This window comes from Leptopilina heterotoma, unplaced genomic scaffold (assembly GCF_015476425.1).
Source record: "Leptopilina heterotoma isolate Lh14 unplaced genomic scaffold, ASM1547642v1 Lhet_210, whole genome shotgun sequence".
NCBI lineage: Eukaryota > Metazoa > Arthropoda > Insecta > Hymenoptera > Figitidae > Leptopilina > Leptopilina heterotoma.
The window spans coordinates 570,078-592,497 of NW_025110926.1; the positions used below are offsets into that span (position 1 = coordinate 570,078).

The 22,420-nt window shown below is 28.1% G+C and overlaps 1 protein-coding gene across 2 annotated transcripts in view; it reads left to right on the plus strand.

The window, feature by feature from the left end:
• LOC122501532 (fatty acyl-CoA reductase wat-like) overlaps nucleotides 1-22,420 on the plus strand; it is a 120,330-nt gene that overhangs the window by 81,810 nt on the left and 16,100 nt on the right. For both annotated transcript variants that reach the window (XM_043611068.1, XM_043611069.1), the window contains exons 4-5: nucleotides 19,250-19,375; nucleotides 19,471-19,631. In XM_043611068.1, the coding sequence (XP_043467003.1) occupies nucleotides 19,250-19,375; nucleotides 19,471-19,631 (287 nt within the window). The remainder of the gene's footprint in view (nucleotides 1-19,249; nucleotides 19,376-19,470; nucleotides 19,632-22,420) is intronic.

Genomic DNA, 22,420 nt, shown 5'->3' on the forward strand with positions numbered 1-22,420 from the left:
TTATTGTAAAAAATCTTTTCCTCCACACTTTATCCAGGCTTATATTTCTAATTTTTTATTTTTATGGTCTTCAGTGGAACAAAAGTCAAACGTTATTGTATTAAATTTATTTTCTACTAACTGAAAAAATGCTTTAAGGAAAAGATTTTTTACATTAACCTATTGATGCCTACAGGCAAAGGAATGCCGATATTATAAAAGTAACTATTGAAATCCTGGCATGGGATCTAATAATAGAAATAAATAATGGTAGAAATAAATAAGAAAATGTCTTTCGAGCGAGCATCAGCGAGCGAGGAGTATGACACTAGTATTTAATTAAAAAGTGTTACTCGGGGGTTTTTAGCGTATCTGATTACGAATTTGAAGTCACTTTTAAGAAATTCTAGTTTTATACTGTTCTATAATGTAAACAATTTGTTATTATTACATATTTCAAAATTTTTTCCGCCATTTTGAATTTTGAATTTTTAAAAAGTGACTTCAGATTCGTAATCAGCGACCCTAAAAACTCCCGAGTAACAAGTTTTAATCGAATCTGTTCCAATTTGAATTTTGTCCGCCATATTGGATCCGCCATTTTGAATTTAAAAAAAACTTTTGATTTATATTCAGGGACTCTAAAAACTGTTAAAGAATGAGTTACAAAATAATTTACCCCGTTTTTTTCTTCTAATTCATTTAAGTATTTTGAGATTTTTGGACCTTTTGACTTTTGACAGCTCTATTGGCATTGGAAATGAAAATTTGCAAAAAACGCCCACCGGCATCTTAAAGTACATGAATGTAGAAATCTTTTAAGCCCTAGAACGTTTAAATCCATCAAAGCAATTTTTGTTTAGAGCTCTGTCCGTTTTGACGTGGAATTTCCCTTATTTACATCAAATATGCAATTATTTTTTATAATTAATTATTTTAATTTAGACCAATATCTCTTTAACCCCTTAGTAGTGTAGTCAAAATAAGCTTTTCGTGCCACAAATGTGCAAAAAATTTTTTTTTTTAATTACTTGATATTATTATATTTTATGTTTTCGGGGTCGCTGAATCCGAATATTTGATCAAAATTTAAAAATTCAAAATGGCGGCTCCAAAATGGCGGCTTAAAAATTTAAAAGTTTCCGTATTTGACTAAAAATACTTACTTGGGGGTTTTTGGGGTCGCTGATTTCGAATATTTGGTTAAAAATTCAAAATTCAAAATGGCGGCTTTAAAAATTTGAAAGTTTTCTGATTTGACTAAAAATGCTTACTTGGGGGGTTTTTGGGGTCGCTGATTTCGAATATCTAGTTGAAATTTTAAAATTCAAAATGGCGGCTTCAAAATGGCGACCGAAAAAATTTTAAAGTTTTTGGATTTGGCTAGAAATGAGCATTTGGGGTTTTTTTGAGACACTGAATTAGAATAGTGGGATTAAATTTTATAATTCGAAATGGCGACTTCAAGATGTCAACTAAAAATTTAAAAGCTTACGAATGTGGTTATTAATAGTTATTCGAGTCTTTTGGGGTTTATATTTTTATATTTTTATATATGTATAATATATTTTACATATATTATATTTTTATATTTATATATATTTACACAAACTATTTAAAACACCGCTCTTAGTCGAATCCGGAGTCACGAACTATTTAATTTAATTACTATTATTAAACTTTTTAATATAGATCGATTTTGAGTCTTTCACAATGTTTTAAAACATCGGACATATTAATTTCTCTGCTTTTAATTTAAGGAACTAATTTGAGAACTTTAAATTTTTTTGGTCGCTATTTTGGAGCCGCCATTTTGAATTTTGAATTTTTGATTAAATATTTGAATTTAGAGACCTCAAAAACCCCCGAATGAGCATTTTCAGCCAAATTCGTAAACTTAAAAAAATTTTTAGTCGCCATTTTGAAGCCGCCATTTTAAATTTAAAAATTTTAACCAAATATTCGAAATCAGCGACCCCAAAAACCCCCAAGTAAACATTTTTAGTCAAATCCGTAAACTTTTAAATTTTTTTGGTCGCCATTTTGGAGCCGCTATTTTGAATTTTAAATTTTTGACTAAATATTTGGATTTAGAGACCTCAAAATCCCCCGAATGAGCATTTTCAGACAAATTCGTAAACTTAAAAAAATTTTGGTCGCCATTTTGAAGACGCCATTTTGAATTTAAAATTTTCAATAACGGATTTGGATTCAGCGACCCCGAAAACCCCCGAGTAGGCATTTTTAGCAAGATTCGTCAACTTTTATATAACTTTTTTTTTGATGCCGCTATAGCGGTCATACACACTGGGGGCACGAATTATTTTGGCCTCTATAGACGTCAAACACTGTGAAGGGGTTAATTGCGTCAAATAATTATTTATGTAGTCATTCAAATAATTTTTTTATCTATATATTTATTTGATTCAAATAACTTGAATTATGCGAATAATTAATAAACCCCTTCGCTGTTTGGAAAAATAATAATCATATTATTGGCCCAAAATGTTCAGCAAAATCTGGTAGATGAATTTTTATGAAACTTAGTATACAAGGGTTTTTGGGGTCGCTGAATGTAAATATGACGTCAAAAAAAATTCAAAATGGCGGATCCAATATGTCGGACAAAATTTTTAAATTTTAAATAGATATTATAAACAAAAAAAACAAAGAACAGAAAGTGTAATGTAAAACCTTTGGAGCCTCCACGCGGCACATTCTGGTGTCATGATTCGTTTTATCAGCTAATGCAAAGGATATAGAATAGAGTACAAAATTTGATAAAAATCGGGATGAATTAAAAAATTACGTTCCTCATTTTGAATTCATAATTTTTTATTTTGAAAGACAAATTTAAATTCAGCGACCCAAAATATCCCTTGATACTAAAATTGATAAAAATCCAAATGAATTTAAAAAATTTTCAAAAAGTATGTCCGCCAATTTGGATCCTGCATTTTGAAATTTTAAAAATGATGGTCAAACTTAAATTCAGCAACCTGAAAAACCATTAGGTACTGAAATTGTTAAAAATCCAAATGAATTTCAAAAATGATGTCCGCTATTTTGAATTTTTTAAAATTAATTAAGTTAATTCACAAAATAAATTCACCGACTCCAAAAACCCTTATACACTATGTGACTTAAATTAAAAATAAATTTTCATAAATTTTACTTGTTTTTAAATTGTTATATTATTTAAAAATAATAAATAATCATTTATTTATTACTTAATTTAGGAGCATTGCAATTAATAGTGTGTTAATAATGATATAATAGTATATTGTGCAACAAGTACAGAAAGAAGCTGTTTTCCGACGAGTGCAAAGTTTGCTGTCCCGAGCGAAGCGAGAAACAGTTTTCCACGAAGTTGGAAAATCTTCTTTCGTACGTGTTGCACACAGTACTTTGTGCAACACCTTTTGGTTTTGATAAAAAAAGCTGTTTGGAAACGCTAGTTGACGCCAACATACGTACTGTTTAGCAGGGTTTGGAACGTATGTTACCGCACGTAATATACGTGGTTTTCTACGCGTATATTACTGTAAAAAACAGGTATTCTACAAATAGAAAACAAATACCTATGTATATCACCAAAAAAACCCAAAAGTTTAAGAACTTTGCCGCACAAGTGCAACAAAGTAAGCACTTTGCCGCACTAGTGCAGCAAAGTAAGCTCTTTGCCGCACTAGTGCAGCAAAGTAAGCTCTTTGCCGCACTAGTGCAGCAAAGTAAGCTCTAGTACTGTTTTGCGCCTACTTTACAGGCATGCAAAGTATTACTTTCCTTACAGGTGTTGCACAAAACCATTTATTTTATAATTTACATAAGAAATTGCATTTATTTTGCGCTAAGAAGTTTACTACCCAACGGTCGTTAACAGGCAACGGGTTAACAGAAAAATAATTTTTAAAATTCAAACATATTTTTTTACTAAATTTTCTTGAAAAATCTACATCATATCATGTTTTATATTTTTTTAAGGATAGTTTTTTGTACAAAAAAATTATTTCAAATTGAAATTTTTGTGTATAACTTTGCCGACCTGCAATTTCTAAGAAAAAATTACACGTTAATGTCTACAAGTAATTCCCATTCTGTAGAAAAGACTATTAAGTATTGAGATTTAACAATTCTATTTCTGTGTAAGATATTTTAAAAAAATCATTATTATCAATGTTTTACAAAAATTTAAATAACTTCTAAAAACATGAACACTTTTAATGATCTTAAGCTTATGAGCTTATAATTATCATGTTTTTAGAAGTTATTTAAATTTTTGTAAAACATTGACAATAATAATTTTTTAAAAATATCTTACACAGAAATAGAATTGTTAAATCTGAATACTCAATAATCTAATTCTTTTCACTTACATTACAATTTAACACTTCTTATTTTGAAAATTTCATATTTTGAACATTTTGGGCTTTGGAAATTTTTTATTGAAGAAAAATAATTTTTGGATTGTGTATGGATTAAAAAATTTAATTTTGAAGTTCTGAATGTTCTTCGCATGCTTTATATAGTGATAGATCACAACTGCGCATGCGTTATAGTAATAGAACACTACTGCTCATGCGTAATAATGATAGAACACTACTGCGTATGCGTTATAGAACACTACTGCCCATGCCTGACATTAATAGAACACTACTGCACATGCCTGACATTGACAGAACACTACTGCGCATGCTTGATACTAATAGAACACTACTGGGCATGCTTGATACTAATAGAACACTACTGCGCATGCTTGATACTGATAGAACACTACTGTGCATGCGTGATACTGATAGAACACTACTGCGCATGCGTTATAGTGATAGAACACTACTGCATATGCTTGATACTGATAGAACACTACTGCGCAAGCGTAACTTTGTCCGAACACTACTGCGCATGCCTGACATTGATTGACAGAACACTACTGCGCATGCGTATATGTATGTATGTATACAATGAGTATTATTATATATGTATATTAGACGATGAATAAATGATAAAAGTCGAACGACTGAACGATAAAGTACGGAAATACCCGAACGACGGACGACAAAACGACGACGAATATGTTAATATGATAAAGGATTTTTAAGACAGTTTCACAAAATTTCAATTAATTTAATAATTTTTTAATAAAATTATTTTAAAAATTCAATTCAATCATTAAATTAAATTAAAAAACTGTTCAAATTTAAACTGTTTTTCGTTAAACTAACCACGAGAAAACTGCACACTATTAGAAATTACAAATTTTAATGAAGAATTAGAATTATTTTCAACTGTATACAAGGGTATCCAGACAAGAAGTCCAAAACAAAAAGTCCAATAAAAAACTCTAAAGTAAATGAAATCCAAAAAAGTAAAAAAAAAAATAGTTACACTTTGGACTTATTTTTTGGATTTTTTGTCCTGATCAAAAAGTCCAAAGAAATTAAAAATCCAATGAAAAAATTGAGATATAAAAATTTAAATGGTTGCCTTGAATAAAATTGTTCTTTTTTTTAATTGCTCATTTCGCTGACTGTGAATCGAAAGTACATAATATAATGATTTTATTTTTTAAATTTACTTGTACATATAGTTTTCTCGTATGCATTTTAATTTATTCAGTTTTCCTATATACGTTTGAATTGTGGGAAATTAATACCACCCCAACAAATTGTATTATTTTTATGAAAATTTCATAAAATCTTAATTCATTTTTTATTATTCTTTAATAAAATTATTTAAATAATTTAAATCTTTCAACAATTGAATTAAAATTTACAATTTTATCCGAATTTTAAATACCATTATTTAAAATTTGTATTAATTTAAAGAAAATTTCAATTAATTTGTTCATTTTTTAATACAATTTATTTAAAAAATTGAAGTATCTTTGAACAATTGAATTAAAATTTCTTTGAAATAAAATTTATTTGACTTTTCCCTTAATTTCACTGACTTATGGTTCATAAAATTTATTTTTCTGGCAACAAGAATTTCACTATCTGTCACTTTTCAAAACACTTTTTAGGTTAGGATACGTTAACCGGCTGTTAACACATGTTAACCGACCTATTGTGGCCGGTTAAAGTTAACATCTGTTAAATCGAGATAACGTTCCGTCAAAAGTTGGTGAAACGCAAGTAGAAATTTGACGGTCCGTTAATGTCTTAATCGAGGTTGGTGGAACCGGGTATTAGTAATTTTAGACCAAGAACATCAATATCCGATAAAATTTGTAGTTTCTAGACAATTTTCAATAGTAAATTGTAAAAAAATCCCACTGTTCATCGCGCTGGAGCGCGCGAGCGAACAGACAAATTGAGGGTTCACGTGCAATAAGGGGATACGCATGGAAGTGAAAGTCCCCGCGTATAGCGATTCTGCGGCTGCGCGAGAGGACAACGAATAGCCTGCGCGTCCCCTTATTGCACGTGAACCCTCAATTTTACTTATTACACTATATCTTTGGCAAATTTTTTCGGCCCATTTTCAGACTTATATCTTCTTTTAGGGGAAATCCCAAGCTTTCATTTGAGATTATTAAAAAGAAAATAAAAACTGTCAAACTTGCACAAAATTGCAAAAAACTATTTATTTTTAAAAATTTTTGCATAAAATTTTTCTTTATTAAATAAATAAAATATTTTAAAAGCACACAAAAAAACCTTTCTAAAACACTACTTACTTTTTTTAATCGAATAATTTAAGTAGAAACTACAAATGTTTAAAAAACGCATGTTCGAGTTTAAGCTGAAATTTTAACCCCTCACCCTTTTAAAAGGGGTATGGGTTGGACCTGTAAATTGGTGTAGTAGCTTATACCTACTAGGGTAACATATTTCCAAAGTATTAAGGAAATCCAAGAACTTTTTTTTATTTTTGGGGCAGTTCAGGAATAATGCCTCTTATTAGGTACTAGCTGTCGTACCCGTCTTCGACGGGTTTTAGTTTCTACCAATACATTTAAGTTTCTACCAATCTGGAAAATCAGGAAATAGCTAGGGAATTTAATTTGACCGGAAAAAAATAATAATTAGTTACCATTATAGCTATTTTAGTAGGAAAATATTACTATTTGAATCAGTGATTGACTTTTTGTTATCAAATTAGTTATTTTAACCAATTCAAATGCAGAGAAGAATATTTATCAATTTGTAGTACTTTAATTAATGTATTAAAAAAATTAAATTTTCCATACAGTTTTTGGAGTTATAGTAGAGTCTAATTGGAACTAATTGTATCGCAAGTAGACCCTACGTTACGACTGCTAAAACCTAACATAAGACCTAAATTTTAGGCTGAAAGTAGGGCTTAAATTTTGACTCGGGTCTGTTTTCATAAATATTATACATCAATAAAAATTGAAGTAAAAAGCAATTTTTTAAAAGCGAATTAATATAATGAAACTTTTTCTTAATTTGATAGGAAAATTCCCGGTTCGGCATATTCCCAGCTTTTTACAGTTTTTCCCGTTTGGTAGATACCCAGTTAAATGTATTAGTATAAACAGAAAACTGTACGACAGCAAGTAATACAATCTATATTTATATGAACTTAAGAAACAGTATTTTCATAAAATAAGTAAATTTTTATAGCCATTTGTAGATTTATTTATGGATAAAATCAAGTAAATTTAAATTTGACAAAAAAGAGATAAACCGTGAAAAGTTTGGACAAAGCAGGGAATTTTGTTAAACAAAAATAGACACCGTGTTAACTTTTGTCTTTACATTGCTCAAAACATCTCTTAAAGTTAAATCTAGAGTTAAAATGAAAAAACGTTTTAACATGTAAGTTTTTGCCTAGTGGCATATTATGCTTGTATTGTATCACAGGTGACTTACAATTCTTGACATCCTGCGAAATCATTTTAATCATAAAAAATTTCCATTTTCAATATTTCTGAACTTCTTGAAAATATTAGATTGATTTGATAAATAATTTTGAATTGCACTATTTTGACATCAAAATATTAATCAGAGACTCCAAAAATACTACTGAATTATACTTTATATAGTAATTAGTATCGATTTTTTGATATATTGAAAATTTTTTTATATTTCTTGTAGGATAGTATTTTTTGCAAAATTATGATAAAATCTGACTAAATAACATATAATATTCATTTTTAGAAAGTTTAAAAGCTATCCATTAAAAATTGTGAAATTTGGAAATTTTCCATTTTTCAAGTTTTTGAAAATATTTTTATATTTACATCTTAGTTGTAGAATAGTATTTTTTGAAAAATTATGCTAAAATGTGACCAAATAACATGTAATACTCAAATATAGAAAGTTTAAAAGCAATCCATAAAAAAATGTAAAATTTTGAAATTTTCGATTTTTTGAAAACATTTTTATACTTACATATTAGTTATAGGACTTTATTTTTTGCAAAGTTATGCTATAATGTGACTAAATAACATATAATACTCAAGTATATAAACTTCAAAAGCAATCCATGAAAAATAAAAAATTTTGAAATTTTCGATTTTTTGAATTTTTCGAAAAAATTGAATATTTCCCGTTCTAATTAATATTTTTTAAATCTGTAAATTTATAAACCTTCCTTGGGTCAATACCTAATAACCTACCAAGTTGGACTTAAATCGATTCACATGTTTTTGTGTGATTGGGGTACAAAGTTTTTGTGACAGACAAACATACATACATACATACATACATACATACATACATTAAATTTTTTAAGAACATTTTTGGAATCTCTGATGTCCATAATAACTAATCATGTTAACATTTTGAAGTTTTAAGCAATGTACAGACAGACATCTGATTTTATTAATAAGGATATATATAATGCATACAAAAATTTTCCTAATATAGTTTTTACTGAATTTTTTTGGTGCTAAATAAAAATTTTATTTTAATTGCATGAAATAAATGTGTTAACTACAGTAAGTCTTAATATGAAACAAATTTTCGGAATTTTAAAGGAATTAATTTGTCTAATTTTTCTACAGTATCGTTGAACAGATTTTAACAAGTATACAGTTTTTACGACCCATATACTTTCGATGCTTATTTTACAATAAATATTAAAAATGTTTAAAAAGGGCTTAGGGGGTTAAGTGTGCAAAAACTGCCCCCCGTTCAAAAAAAATTTTCAAACAAATTTTTTGAAATTTTTAAAATTTTTTATTAGGGTTATTTTTTGAAGTGACCACTTTCTCTTTTGATGTAAAAAGTACCTTATAATGTCCCCTTTAACATATATTTTTTACAAATTTTTTAAAAATATAGTTTTTGAGTAAAATGTCAAAAACCATGGTCATGCTATTTGTCACGTAGGGTTAGATTTTCTCAAGTGGACCTTAAATTTTTAAAAGTTGAAATTTATCAGTGTAAATGTGCAAAAAGAAAGTTCTATTAGAGTTACGAATAACCTGTAAATTTTATTAAAAAATATTAAATTGTTTATTTTTTATAAACAATTGAAATTTTATGCATAACATTTTTAAAAAATGCATAACTTTGACAAAAATTGACGAAACTTGATGATTCTTTTTGCAAATTAACTATGGAATTCCAAACTTTATAAAAATAATGTTTACTCCATCGAAGCTCTTAATTTGTTATAAAAAATAATTATTTATTATTTAAACAAATTAAAAATAAAACGTGTTCTGGATAACCACATTCAATTTTATAAATAAGAACTTTAAGAGAATTTATTAAGGATTGCATATCAAAAAGAAAAGATTGTTTCAAGCAAATATTTTATTAATTATGAATTTTTTTGTAAGCGCGCGCAAGCTCCGTGATGTGGGCTCCCGCGTCTGACGAATGTCGTGTGCCCCGCTTTGCACGCTTTAACTTGTTTATTTTGGAAGGTTTTCTTTCATAATTTTTTTCAAATTTGGTTTGTATGTTTTGAACAAAAATATAATTGGAATACTTGTTTATATAATAAAAATAGTAATGCATTATTTTATTTATATTATTTATTTATAATTTCTATTTTAAGTTTATTCACTGAAAAAAAATATTCTTCTTTTGAGAGGAAAATTCCTCTTGAATAAAGAATATTACACTTAATGGAAGAGTATTTTGCTCTTAAGATAAGAGGATTGTTTTAGAGCCATATTCAAGAGGAAAATATGCATTAAAAAAAAGGAATCCGCTTAAAACAAAACTATTTTTTTGTTATTTAATTGTTTTTAGTTGAATATTTCTCGCTTCAAAAAAAACATGTTTTAACTGATTTTTTTTAATTCTATAATTTTATATATTTACTTGTAAACTTTTGTACCTATTAAAAATAAAAAGTAGTAATACAATATATTTTAGGTACTACTAAACAGACTAAAATTTTTTATGAGCAAGGGTTTTAAGGCAATTTCCTTGGTAAGCATAATGTGGTAAAATTTTGTTCAAAATTACGTGAAAGTAAAAAAAAATTTTAATCAAACTGAACGAACTTTTAAAAAATTTGGGTGTACTTCCGATTAGCGGTGTAACGATCCAAAATCGTTTTCTTACTTTTCTTTAAATATGCCATTCTCTGATTGTTTCCCCAATTCACAACTTATCGCGCTAGGTGTTAGCCTAATAGCTACTGCGACCACCGGTCGTTAAAAGAATTATAAATTCGGGTGTCATCGGACCAAAGACGAATGGTCTTATGGTTACGATGACGATTACGTGAAAATTCTCATTAGAGAAAAGCGTGCCTTCGTACACCGAAGAGATCTACGAGATCTCTTTTTTTAAACGTAGAATAACGCGTGTATGTGTGTGTGTGTGTGCATATTGTGCTTCGACGCATAGTTGTAACGCGCTTTACAGTTAATTAAATATCTTCTTTTTGATTATTTTGGTATTATTGTGTTTATCCCATCATTAGGAATATTATTTATGGGACAACCTTTGCGCTGCATCATTTGGTAAGTTCGCTCAATCTTCTCTATCTCGTCTTCCATTAATGTTGCAATTGCTCATTTAATTAATACTATTGGTAAAGTCTACTTTTGATGTGTGAAGATTTCGTTCATTAACCCTTGTGTCGACTGTCGTGAGCCGAACCCTTATCCTCATTCATTTAATTTTCAAAAATACTCAAGTCTCGCGAAGTTTCGCCACAGCGGTTACTTCCGATTATTCTTAAACTTGGTATACTTACGTATTTTTGTGCCCTGATTACGAATATCATAGTGAAAATTGGCGCAAATTAGAATTTTATGGTAAAAACCATAAAAAACACCATAAAATTGTGTTTTTAGCGTATAATTCGCAAAAAACGCAAAATTTTGCAAAATGTTCTTTACAAAAGTTTTAGGTCTGACCAAAATACACATTATTTGTTCCTATCATTATTTGCTAAAATCTATTATTTTGCGAGAAAAATGGAAAAAACCATGAAATACCATAAAAACCATGGTTAAAATGAACTTTCACTTAGAAAGACATACAATTGTAACAAAATAAGGATTCTTTACGTAATTTTGTGCCCTGATTACGAAAAACATAGTAAAAATTGTCAAAAATTAAAATTTTATGGTAAAAACCATAAAAAAACCATAAAATTGTGTTTTTAGCGTATAATTCGCAAAAAACGCAAAATTTTGCAAAATATTCTTTAAAAAGTTTTAGATCTGACCAAAATACACATTTTTTGTTTTGTTTTTTGTTTTTTATTATACACAAGTATTCCAATTGAATTTTAGTTCAAAACATACAAACCAAATTTGAAAAAAATTATGAAAGAAAACCTTCCAAAATAAACAAGTTAAAGCGTGCAAAGCAGGGCACACGACATTCGTCAGACGCGGGAGCCCACATCACAGAGCTTGCGCGCGTTTACAAAAAAATTCATAATTAATAAAATATTTGCTTGAAACAATCTTTTCTTTTTGATATGCAATCCTTAATAAATTCTCTTAAAGTTCTTATTTATAAAATTGAATGTGGTTATCCAGAACACGTTTTATTTTTAATTTGTTTATAATAAATAATTATTTTTTATAACAAATTAAGAGCTTCGATGAAGTAAACATTATTTTTATAAAGTTTGGAATTTCATAGTTAATTTGCAAAAAGAATCATCAAGTTTCGTCAATTTTTCTCAAAGTTATGCATTTTTTAAAAATGCTATGCATAAAATTTCAATTTTTTATAAATAATAAACAATTGAATATTTTTTAATAAAATTTACAGGTTATTCGTAACTCTAATAGAACTATCTTTTTGCACATTTACACTGATAAATTTCAACTTTTGAAAATTTAAAGTCCACTTGAGAAAATCTAACCCCGTACGGTAATGCACATATATACATATGGACAATTTCACGTGTTAGGGTATAGCCAAATAAGTATGGAAAAAGTTACCCGAATATATTTTTCCCATTCATTCCTACTCACTTAAAAATAACTTTTTTTTGAAATTTTTAACTTAAAATTTTGAGTTTTTTGGAACTTATATATGGAGGGGAAAAATCGAAAACGCATTTTTCTCAAAAACTACTGTATGTATTTTAATCAGCTTTGGATATGTTGAAAAGACAATTAAAGAGATTCCAAAAAAAAATTCAAATTTTTTTTTAAAAAATTCCAAAAATCTTTTTTTTTTTAAATTTTCAAAAAAAATTTTTTTTAGTTCTATTAAAGTGACATTTTTATGTATTTTCTCATTTCATTCTCTTATGTGATCTACTTAATAAAAAAATTTTGCCCGACATGATTTTAGGGTGTGTCACGGTAAATAACTCAAAAACCCTACCCGGTACATTTTTATGTTGTATGTAAATGGTTAATTTTAAAAAACCTGTCAAATATTTTTGCAACTTATAACTAATGGGTCATTGAGGTTGCTAAATACAAATCTAAAGTTGATATAAAAAAATATTTTTAGACAAACAAAAAAATTTGGAAAATTTTAAAATCAAATTTTAGGATTTTTTGAGTTTTTTTTACCGTGTCGCACTCTAAAATCATCTAGGCCATTATTTTTTTAAAAATTAAGACTGTTAAAAAAGTTAAATAAAAAAGTGTGATGTACCGCTTTAACGATCCAAAAAGAGAAAAATTTTAAATGACAAAATAAAAATTTTTGGATTTTTCTTTGGAAATAATTTTTTTTGACATCGATTTCAGACTTGTATTCAGAGAACCTCTAAGTATTAATTTGTAATTAAATAAATAATTAATTAATTAACCATTCAAATACAACATAAAAATGTACCAAGTAGGGTTTTTGAGTTATTTACCGTGACACACACTGAAATCATGTCGGGCAAAATTTTTTTATTAAGTAGATCACATAAGAGAATGAAATGAGAAAATACATAAAAATGTCACTTAAATAGAACTAAAAAATTTTTTTTTTTGAAAATTTCCAAAAATTTTAATTTTAAAATTTAAAAAAAAAAGATTTTTGGAATTTTTTGAAAAAAAATTTGAAATTTTTTTTTGGAATCTCTTTAATTGTCTTTTCAACATATCCAAAGCTGATTAAAATACATACAGTAGTTTTTGAGAAAAATGCGTTTTTCGATTTTTTCCCCTCCATACATAAGTTCCAAAAAACTCAAAATTTCAAGTTAAAAATTTCAAAAAAAAGTTATTTTTAAGTGGGTAGGAATGAATGGGAAAAATATATTCGGGTCACTTTTTCCATACTTATTTGGCTATACCCTATCACATGAAATTGCCCATCTTTATAAATAAGATCAGACTTTTGTCTGTACATTGCATAGAATTTGAAATTTCATGTTTAGTTTTTCTATTCAAGTAGTAAGAATTCCAAAAATGACAATAAAAAAAATTATGTATGTATGTATGTATGTATGTATGTATGTATGTATGTATGTCTGTGTGTATGTATGTATGTCTGTACGCAATATTTTGTCCGGGATAAACACAAAGACTACTTGACCGATTAAAACAAAACTTTACAGTCTCTTTGGTCTGAGTCTAACTTAAATTTATAGCCATATCCGATTGAAAAATATTAAGCTGAACGAAAGTTATAGCTTTTTTCACAAAATTCAAAAAAAAAAATGCAAATTTTTTAAATTTTTGTCAAATTGATGTGACACTTTTTGTAGCTACTTTTTAATGTAAATACAACTAATTTTTACTATAAAAATGAAATATAAATAATTAATCCGAATTTTTAAGCCAAAATCATATTTTTGATTTTCGACAAAATTCTTAATTAATTTTTTTTGTTGAATATTGTTTAATTTTTTATTAAGTTGGTAGTGATATCGATTGATGTTTTTAAATTTTTAATTACATTCATTACATTTATTTTATTAAAAAGTTCAGAGTCATTAATTTGATGCCGATTACAAATTTTCTAAAATCAATTAACGTGAGAGTTTGCAAACAATTTCTATATTGATATTTTCAGGTTTTAAGTTTGAAAATTTCATAGTATGTATTGTCATATTTAACATAGAAAATAAAATATTTATGTTCAATATAAAGAGTATACAGTAAACGTATCAATAATACTGAAATTTGACTTCAGCGGGCACTGGGACACAGAAAGTCCTTAAGATGCCATTAGAGAAAATTGGTATTTATGAATCAAAATTTTCTTTTTTTTAAATTTAAGAAATGTTTTAGAAATGGCTTTGAAAATAAATAACAAATTCCTATTTATGAATTAAAATTGTTCTTCTTGAATTTTAGAAATGTTTGGGGTATGTTGTTGCTTTCCAAAATTCTATGCGGGCATTACGCAAAAACGGGTAAAATGTAAAATCCCATGTGGAAATTTTTAATAGGGATATGGAAAAATTATACCATACGGTTTTACATAGGAATCAATATGGTTTCCTTTATAAAAGTGGATCCCATGTAGATTTCCCATGTGGGAATCAAAAACGTGTTATAATTTCTACTAATACATTTAACAGAGTGTCTATTAATCGCAAAGGTATCCCGAGAAATAGCCGGGAATTTAATTCGACTAGAAAAATCTGGAATTTTCTTATCTAATTAAAAAAAGTTTTATTATATTAATTCATTTTTAAAAAATTGTTTTTGCTTTAATTTCTATTGATGTAATATTTTTATTTGTCAAAATTTAAGACCTACTTTCAGATTACAATATAGGTTTTATTTTTGATTTTAGCAGTCGTAACGTGGGGTCTACTTGCGATACAATTAGTTCGAATTAGACTCTTATATAACTCCAAAAGCTGGTGGAAAATTAGTATTAATTATTAATGCATTAATTAAAATACTACGAACGCATAAAGTACTACAAATTGACAAATACTGTTCTGTAAATCTGAATTAGTTGAAAATACTATTTGATAGAAAAAGTCATTTACTGATTCCAATGGTAATATTTTGATAATGAAATAGTTAATGGTAACTAATTATTAGTTTTTCCCAGTCAAATTAAATTCCCAATTGGTAGACACCTGTTCAAATATATTAGTAGAAACTAAAACCCGTCGAAGACGGGTACGACAGCTAGTATGTATATATGTGCATTACCGTATGTGACAAATAGCATGACCATGGTTTTTGACATTTTACTCAAAAACTATATTTTTAAAAAATTTGGAAAAAATATATGTTAAGGGCGACATTATAAGGTACTTTTTACAACAAAAGAGAAAGTAGTCACTTCAAAAAATAACCCTAAAAAAAAATTTTGAAAATTAAAAAAAAATTTTTTGAAAATTTTTTTTGAAACAAAAATTTTGATTTTTTTTTTCTAAAATCGTCTTATCTATATTTACAACATCTTAAAATTTCATTAAAATCGGTTCAGTAGTTTTCGAGAAAAATAAGTTTTTTGATTTTGCTTTCCCCCTCCATAACTCCCCCAAAAAAGCGAATTTTGAGTTCAAAATTGCAGAAAGTTATAGTCATATGGATAGTAATATATGAGCCAAATTTGAGAAAAATAGATGCGGGGGCAGTTTTTGCACACTTAACCCCCTAAGCCCTTTATTTTTGTTTAGTTATCCTAATACCTTTAAAAACATTCCTGCAAAATATTATAATTTTTTAAAATTAGTTGGCGACGACTTTAGTCGAAATATAATGGAACGACTCATTTGATATTGCAATTTTCATTAAATTACATTAATCTATAAAAGGAACAACAATATATAGATTACGCCTAAAGGGACCCAGGAGGAAAAGTCGGACGAATGTCGGAGTTTACAACCGCCTGGGATCCGCGCCCGTGCGGACCGCCAGTACCGATGTTTTGTACCGATTCGGATCCCAAAATTCAACCGACGCGGAACAGATTAGGCTCAGAATTTTGGATCCGCCTTTCTACTTTCGTCAGTACTGGCGTGGTACTGGATTTGTTCCGCCTGCGGATTTCATTCTTCTACGGGCGTCGGAAGAATGACGGATGTTAGGTCTGTACTGGCTCGGTGCTGGGGCGGATCCGACTGCGGATCTCGTCATTTATTGTTATAGTTCACATTATCAGTATAATCATAAATTTATTTTATTATATATATCATAGCTAATTAATTATTACAATAACTAATTGCATTTATTATAATAATATTATTATTATTATTATTATTTAACCAATAAATAAATTAATTGTATTGATGCAAAGGAAGAATATAAGAAACTTAATTTTTTCATTATATTTATAAAAATCCAACTTTATTAATGTGCAATTAAATAAATAATTTTTAATAAATAATAATATTAACTTGAAAGAAAATGTGTTCAATATATAATAATACCTACAATAAATAACACATTATATAAATATATAAAAAACAGATTATTAATTAATTTATTTATTGTTAATTAATTAATAATCTGTTTTTAATTTAAACAATATATTAAGTAATTATTTATTGACACTTTTCTGCAAATTAAATAATTAAAAAAATGCGTTGTGCATTCAAATTTCATTCAATTATTAATAATTACGTAATAAAATATTAAAAAATATAATAATAAAATAACAATTTTAACAAGTTCCTTTTTAAACGAAATATTAAAATATTCATAAATACCGGTATAACATCAGTCCGTATTTGAAAATTGTTTATTGCCGCGTAGTAATTTTACAATTTTCATTTTAGCTAGTGAGACTTGAAAGCATTTAAGATTTGAGAGTTCCATGCGAGCGTAGCATAGTGGTTAGCGTGCGTGATTTCGGTGCGTAAATATTCGGTTAGGCGTAGGTTCGTACCCCCAAGCGTTAGGATTTTTCAAATGTGTATGTAATAAAAAATTGCGTTCAAGTGTATAAAAAAATAAAAAAAATGTGTAAAGTGAACTGTCAATGAATTGTCATCAGTATTTATCTTTTGCAATTAATTATTATTTTTTTATTGATATTTGTTGAAATTATCATTTTGATCCGAGCCGGTTGTCAGGCGGTAGAATGCCAGCATTGCCAGCGCACATCTGGCTAGGAAATGAAAGATCCGCAGTCGGTACAGTGCCGGGTCCCAGCCGGTTGAATTATACACGGAACGGCTCTTCGCGGCCGGTTACCGCGCGGTAGAATGCCAGTTCCGAGACGGATGGCCAGCCAGCTCCTGGCCAAGTCATCTTTTGGTAGAATACCAGTTCTCGGGCGGTAGGCAGGCGGTTCCCAGCCAGTACCACTACTCCGGCGTCGGTACAGGCGAGGATCCGCGCCGGTTGGAAATTTCCCACTGGGGAATACCTCATTTTTTTAATATTTTTTTTAAAAGCGCTTAAAAAACTTGGCATCGTCTACTTAACGATCGGAATCCGTATTCAGTTAAAAAGGTTACAAAATTTATTACTGAAATATTATATAATGTAACACTTAATTAAGGCAAATATTTTTGATAAAACAATTAGATTAAGAAATATGTATCAAACTTCTTTTTATGGGTTTAAACCCTATAACAAATAACAAATAAATGAATAAATTATTTAATAAAAAAATTAATTATTTATTTTCCAATAAAATATTATTAGAATTTAATAGATACTCTACAATATTTCATATTGAACATTTTTTGTAACTATCATAGATTTCGAAATAAAAATTTTTTAAAAAAATTACTTGAAAGTTTTAATAACAAAAACTTGCAAAATAATCGAAATTTTGCAAACTTATTTTCACAACTTATGTATTAACTTATGTTAATTTGCCATTTTGACAACAAAATGGCAAATTATGAAGAAAATCTAAGATTCAAAGTTTGCCCTGTGCATGGAACGTCCCAACTGCTAGTGCGGACCAACACTAACAATTTAAAACAACATTATAAAACTTCTTTTGAAAAATTCAAATTTTAATCTCAGAAAGCAATACTCGCTCTCTGTGTCAAGTATGTGTATGTGTGTATATATTGATACACATCTAATTGTATTTCTTTGATAATTGACTCTTTTGTTTTTATAATAAGTTTACTGACCCTCGATTATACATTAATATTTATAAATTTTGTCAGTCAACTTAAGCTGGTCGTGTTGATCGCACAAGTTTTTAAAAATTTAAATTATTTAACGGTAAATTTATATTTGTTAATTTATGTTTTATAATTTATTTTATGCTATTACAAATCTCATTTTAATATAAATTTTTCAGTTTTCTGATGAGGACAGCAGGGTTGTCGAAGAGTTAAAAATTGTGTTTTATTTTAATATTTGACTGGGAGGATTGATAATAATTTTCTGGATATTTTATATTATCTTTTACCTAGTGATAAATTCTACAACTATTTATTATAATTGAAGCTCCGGATCTTAAAAGGGCACTTTCAGCATTGATTTTAAATGGTAAAAGTGCCCTTTTAAGATCCGGATCCTCAATAATAAATAAAGATATTTATTTTGCTTTCTATATTAAGTACCTACATAAAACAAATATTGTTCGTAATTATTTGTATACACGTAGAGAGAATATCTATATTATATCAAATTTTGTAAAAGTATTTTACAATTTGAGGAAAAAGTGTAACAAAGCTCAATTTTTATATAAATAATACGAAACTTTAAAAAACTTATGTGAAATTTAGTAAAGTTCTATTCAAATTTAATTAATATTCTTGTTATTTAATATAACTATACTAAATTTCAATTAATGTTTTTAAAGTTTAGTATTTTTTATATCAAAATTTCTCTCTGTCGCATTTTTTTCTTAAATTGTAAAATACTTTGGATACCCAATACTTTTATAAAAATTAATACCTATATTTTCTCTCTCCGTGTATAAAGAAAAAAATGTATTTTTTAAAAGAAATAATTTATTTATATATTTGTATTTTCAGTCAATTTTTCTAATTTGATACCAAATTTATCATAAACCTTTTTCTCTGTTATTTTGAGGTGTCCATCGTTATTCACGCGGCAGCAACAACAAAATTTGATGAACCGTTGAAAGTAGCAGTGCCTATTAATGTTAACAGTGTTTTGGAAATAATTAAACTTTGCAGAGAATTAAAAAAATTAAAAGTGAGTTTCATTCACTTCTTCTTTTTTTTAACAAATAAAAAAAGAGAAAAATATTAATTAAAAAGATACAATCATTTTTTTCATTTCTTTTTAAGGTGGCTGTCTATGTATCGACTGCATTTATTCGTGACAATTCTTGCGCAATTGAAGAAAAAATATATCCATTGCCTATGACTCATGAGGAGGTGAACAATACTATTGAAATAATAAATCGAAGAAAATTATCGAAACGAGATGAGGAACAATTCACCAGACTGTAATAATATATTTTATATTAATTTTTAAAATGATTTATTTATAATAATATGTTTGTATAATATACACTGAAACCTCGGAACTTTATGCTTCCGAACATTAGACTGTGTCGACATCAAATATGTGCGAGGCTTTCATGCACCATACGGCCCTGAGTGTTTATACTTTTTGGAACATTCAATAGTAATCAATGAATTTTTGGAAGAAATTCGGGAACTGTATTAGAAAAAGCTATAACTGACCCTTGTAGAAATTAAGATTGGAGTTTGATGGGGTTCTAGTCAGAAGTCCCTATCTGTAGTGGGGAACTGATTAGGGAAAATAGTTGGAACCCAACTTCTTTCATAACGGTCGTCAGATCAGGTACTAGTCTAAAATATCTAGTCAGGAACTAGTTAGTAAAACTAGCTGCTACCCCATAAGTATAAAATAAGCGGATCCTCTTAGATTTCTAATAGTATTAATTATAACTATATATATCTAAATTAAAATTATATTAGTTTTAACTATATTTCGTGTAGAAAATTTGTTCGCTACTATCTTATCATTAACCTAACACGCACGCACAACACACTGCATTACACTGAGAAAAATAAAAGGTTAAATATAGTTATATAGTAGTTATATAGTATATAGTTTTAGTTAAAAACAACGGAGCGATGCTGCTAATATAGCACTTGCAATGTGAATTGTTTGCAGTAACCGATCGAAGACGATAAAAATTTCGCTTGAAACTAGTTAAGACTACTCGGTTACGGTAGCTTCTTTCTCTGTTACTGTAACTAACAGTTTATGATTAATGCTCCGTAAACGTTAGTTAACTTACTCGGTTACTGTAGCCACCTAAAAAGGCTACAGTAATAATATGAACTTGAATATTGTAGTCAATTAGCTCTGTTATAATAAAGAAACCGATTAATTAATTTTAAACCACCCAACTCGATTAAAATATTTTTTGATCAATAAAATATTCCCTTGATAAAAATTATTTTCTTTTATTGGAAAGAAATCTATTTGATTGAAAAATTATGTTCTAATTTAAAGATAACCAAAATTTTCTGTAAATTAAAATTCTTTTTTATAATCAAACAAATCTCTTTCAAATAGAGCTCTTTTATGTGCATCGTGTAATATGTCATCGGGGATGTACGGTTTAATGCGTTAAATATTCTCCGTTTTATTTTTATTTCTATGTATCTATTGTAGATGAATTCTATATTTGATGGCTGCTGTAACATAATCAATAAAAATTTGTATCGCGTCGGTAGAAATCAGAATTGTAACAACACGACTCTCCGGAAAAGACGAAACGAAGTGACTGACTGACTGTGACTGACGATATGTCGCCTAGATATGTTTACTCGGTTAAAATCTCACAACTCAACGTAATTACATGAAACTCAGTTAATATTAATCGCATAGTAATAGTTTATATTCAAAAAATAGATAGGTAACAACAACCACGAAAGTTTGTTTCCATTATGCACATTTCAGATTGGTTAAGACAATCCTTTGGAGGATTATTTTTAACAGATGTGTTTTAACCATCTCAGCCCGGTTGTGATAATCAGTATAACTTAGTTTCTTTTAACCATATCTTATTTATTTTTAAATATTTTTTTTTAACCGAGCTATTTCTACCACTCGGTTAAACGCAATTTTTCTCAGTGTACCGACGCGATACCAGACGTATTCCGAACCGCTCTTATATAAACTAACTTCTCACTTTTTCTGCGCTTGTATGAATAGTTATGAATTAATATTCTCTATTAATTAATCATTTTTCACAATATTTCATCTTTAAATATTACCTACTATTTCAGAGTACTTAAGGTCAATTTTTAAATTAACAAAGAATGTCATCATTAAATTAAAAAATCACACCAAAAAAAGATTAAAATAATCAATTTTGGTATTATTTTTTAATACGAATGAAAATTGACTTCGAATCAAACCAAGCTAACGATTTATCAAAGCGAGTCCAAGTCTAAGTAAGGTCTAAGTCAAGTCTAAGTCAAGTATAAGTCAAGTCAGGGTGTAAGTCTTAGTCTAAGACTTTCACTAAGAGTTTGAGAAAGACTCTGATTAAGACTTTGACTAAGACTAAGAATCTTAATAAATAAAGTATGTGACCTTCAAGGATGAGAAGTGGGAGAGAGAACAGAATCGATTTTTACTTTATGATGTGTAGAGTAGAAATTATATTATGAGAAGTAAATTCGAAGCTATTTTATGTGAAAAAATGAAATCTGTAGAAGGTGTCCAAGAGCGCTTCGAGTTCTTTTTAGCGCCATCGGCTATTTTTTCTTTTATCGTAGCAGCTCAAGATGGAAATGAAGGAACATTAATGTAGAAAGTCACTTATATGATGCAGGCATCGTAGATTAACAGTGGTTCCATTTTTCATGTTTCCACATTATAAAAGTTTAAATTTGTTTTTCTCGAAATGGCATTTTTCAAAACGGTGGGTAATCTAGCTAGAACAGTTTTAATCGGATTTACTTCGGCCAAAGTTCTTTTTGTTCGTCATTTACTAATGCTTTCGAGTACGTAGCTGATTTCTGCGTTAAAGATTAAAAGGTTTAACCAAAATCTTGCCCACCGATTTGCCCTGCAGAGAAACGAGACCAAGTTCGGCACCATCTATAGGCAACAAACTGAAAGTTTTTTTAAGTATAAATGAGGCATTCTTTCTCAAGTGGGCCACCCCTTCTCTTCAATTCAAATTTGATAAAAAAATCTTTTATAATAGCTTAAATTGAAGGTATAAATGTCAGCTTTTCAATGCAG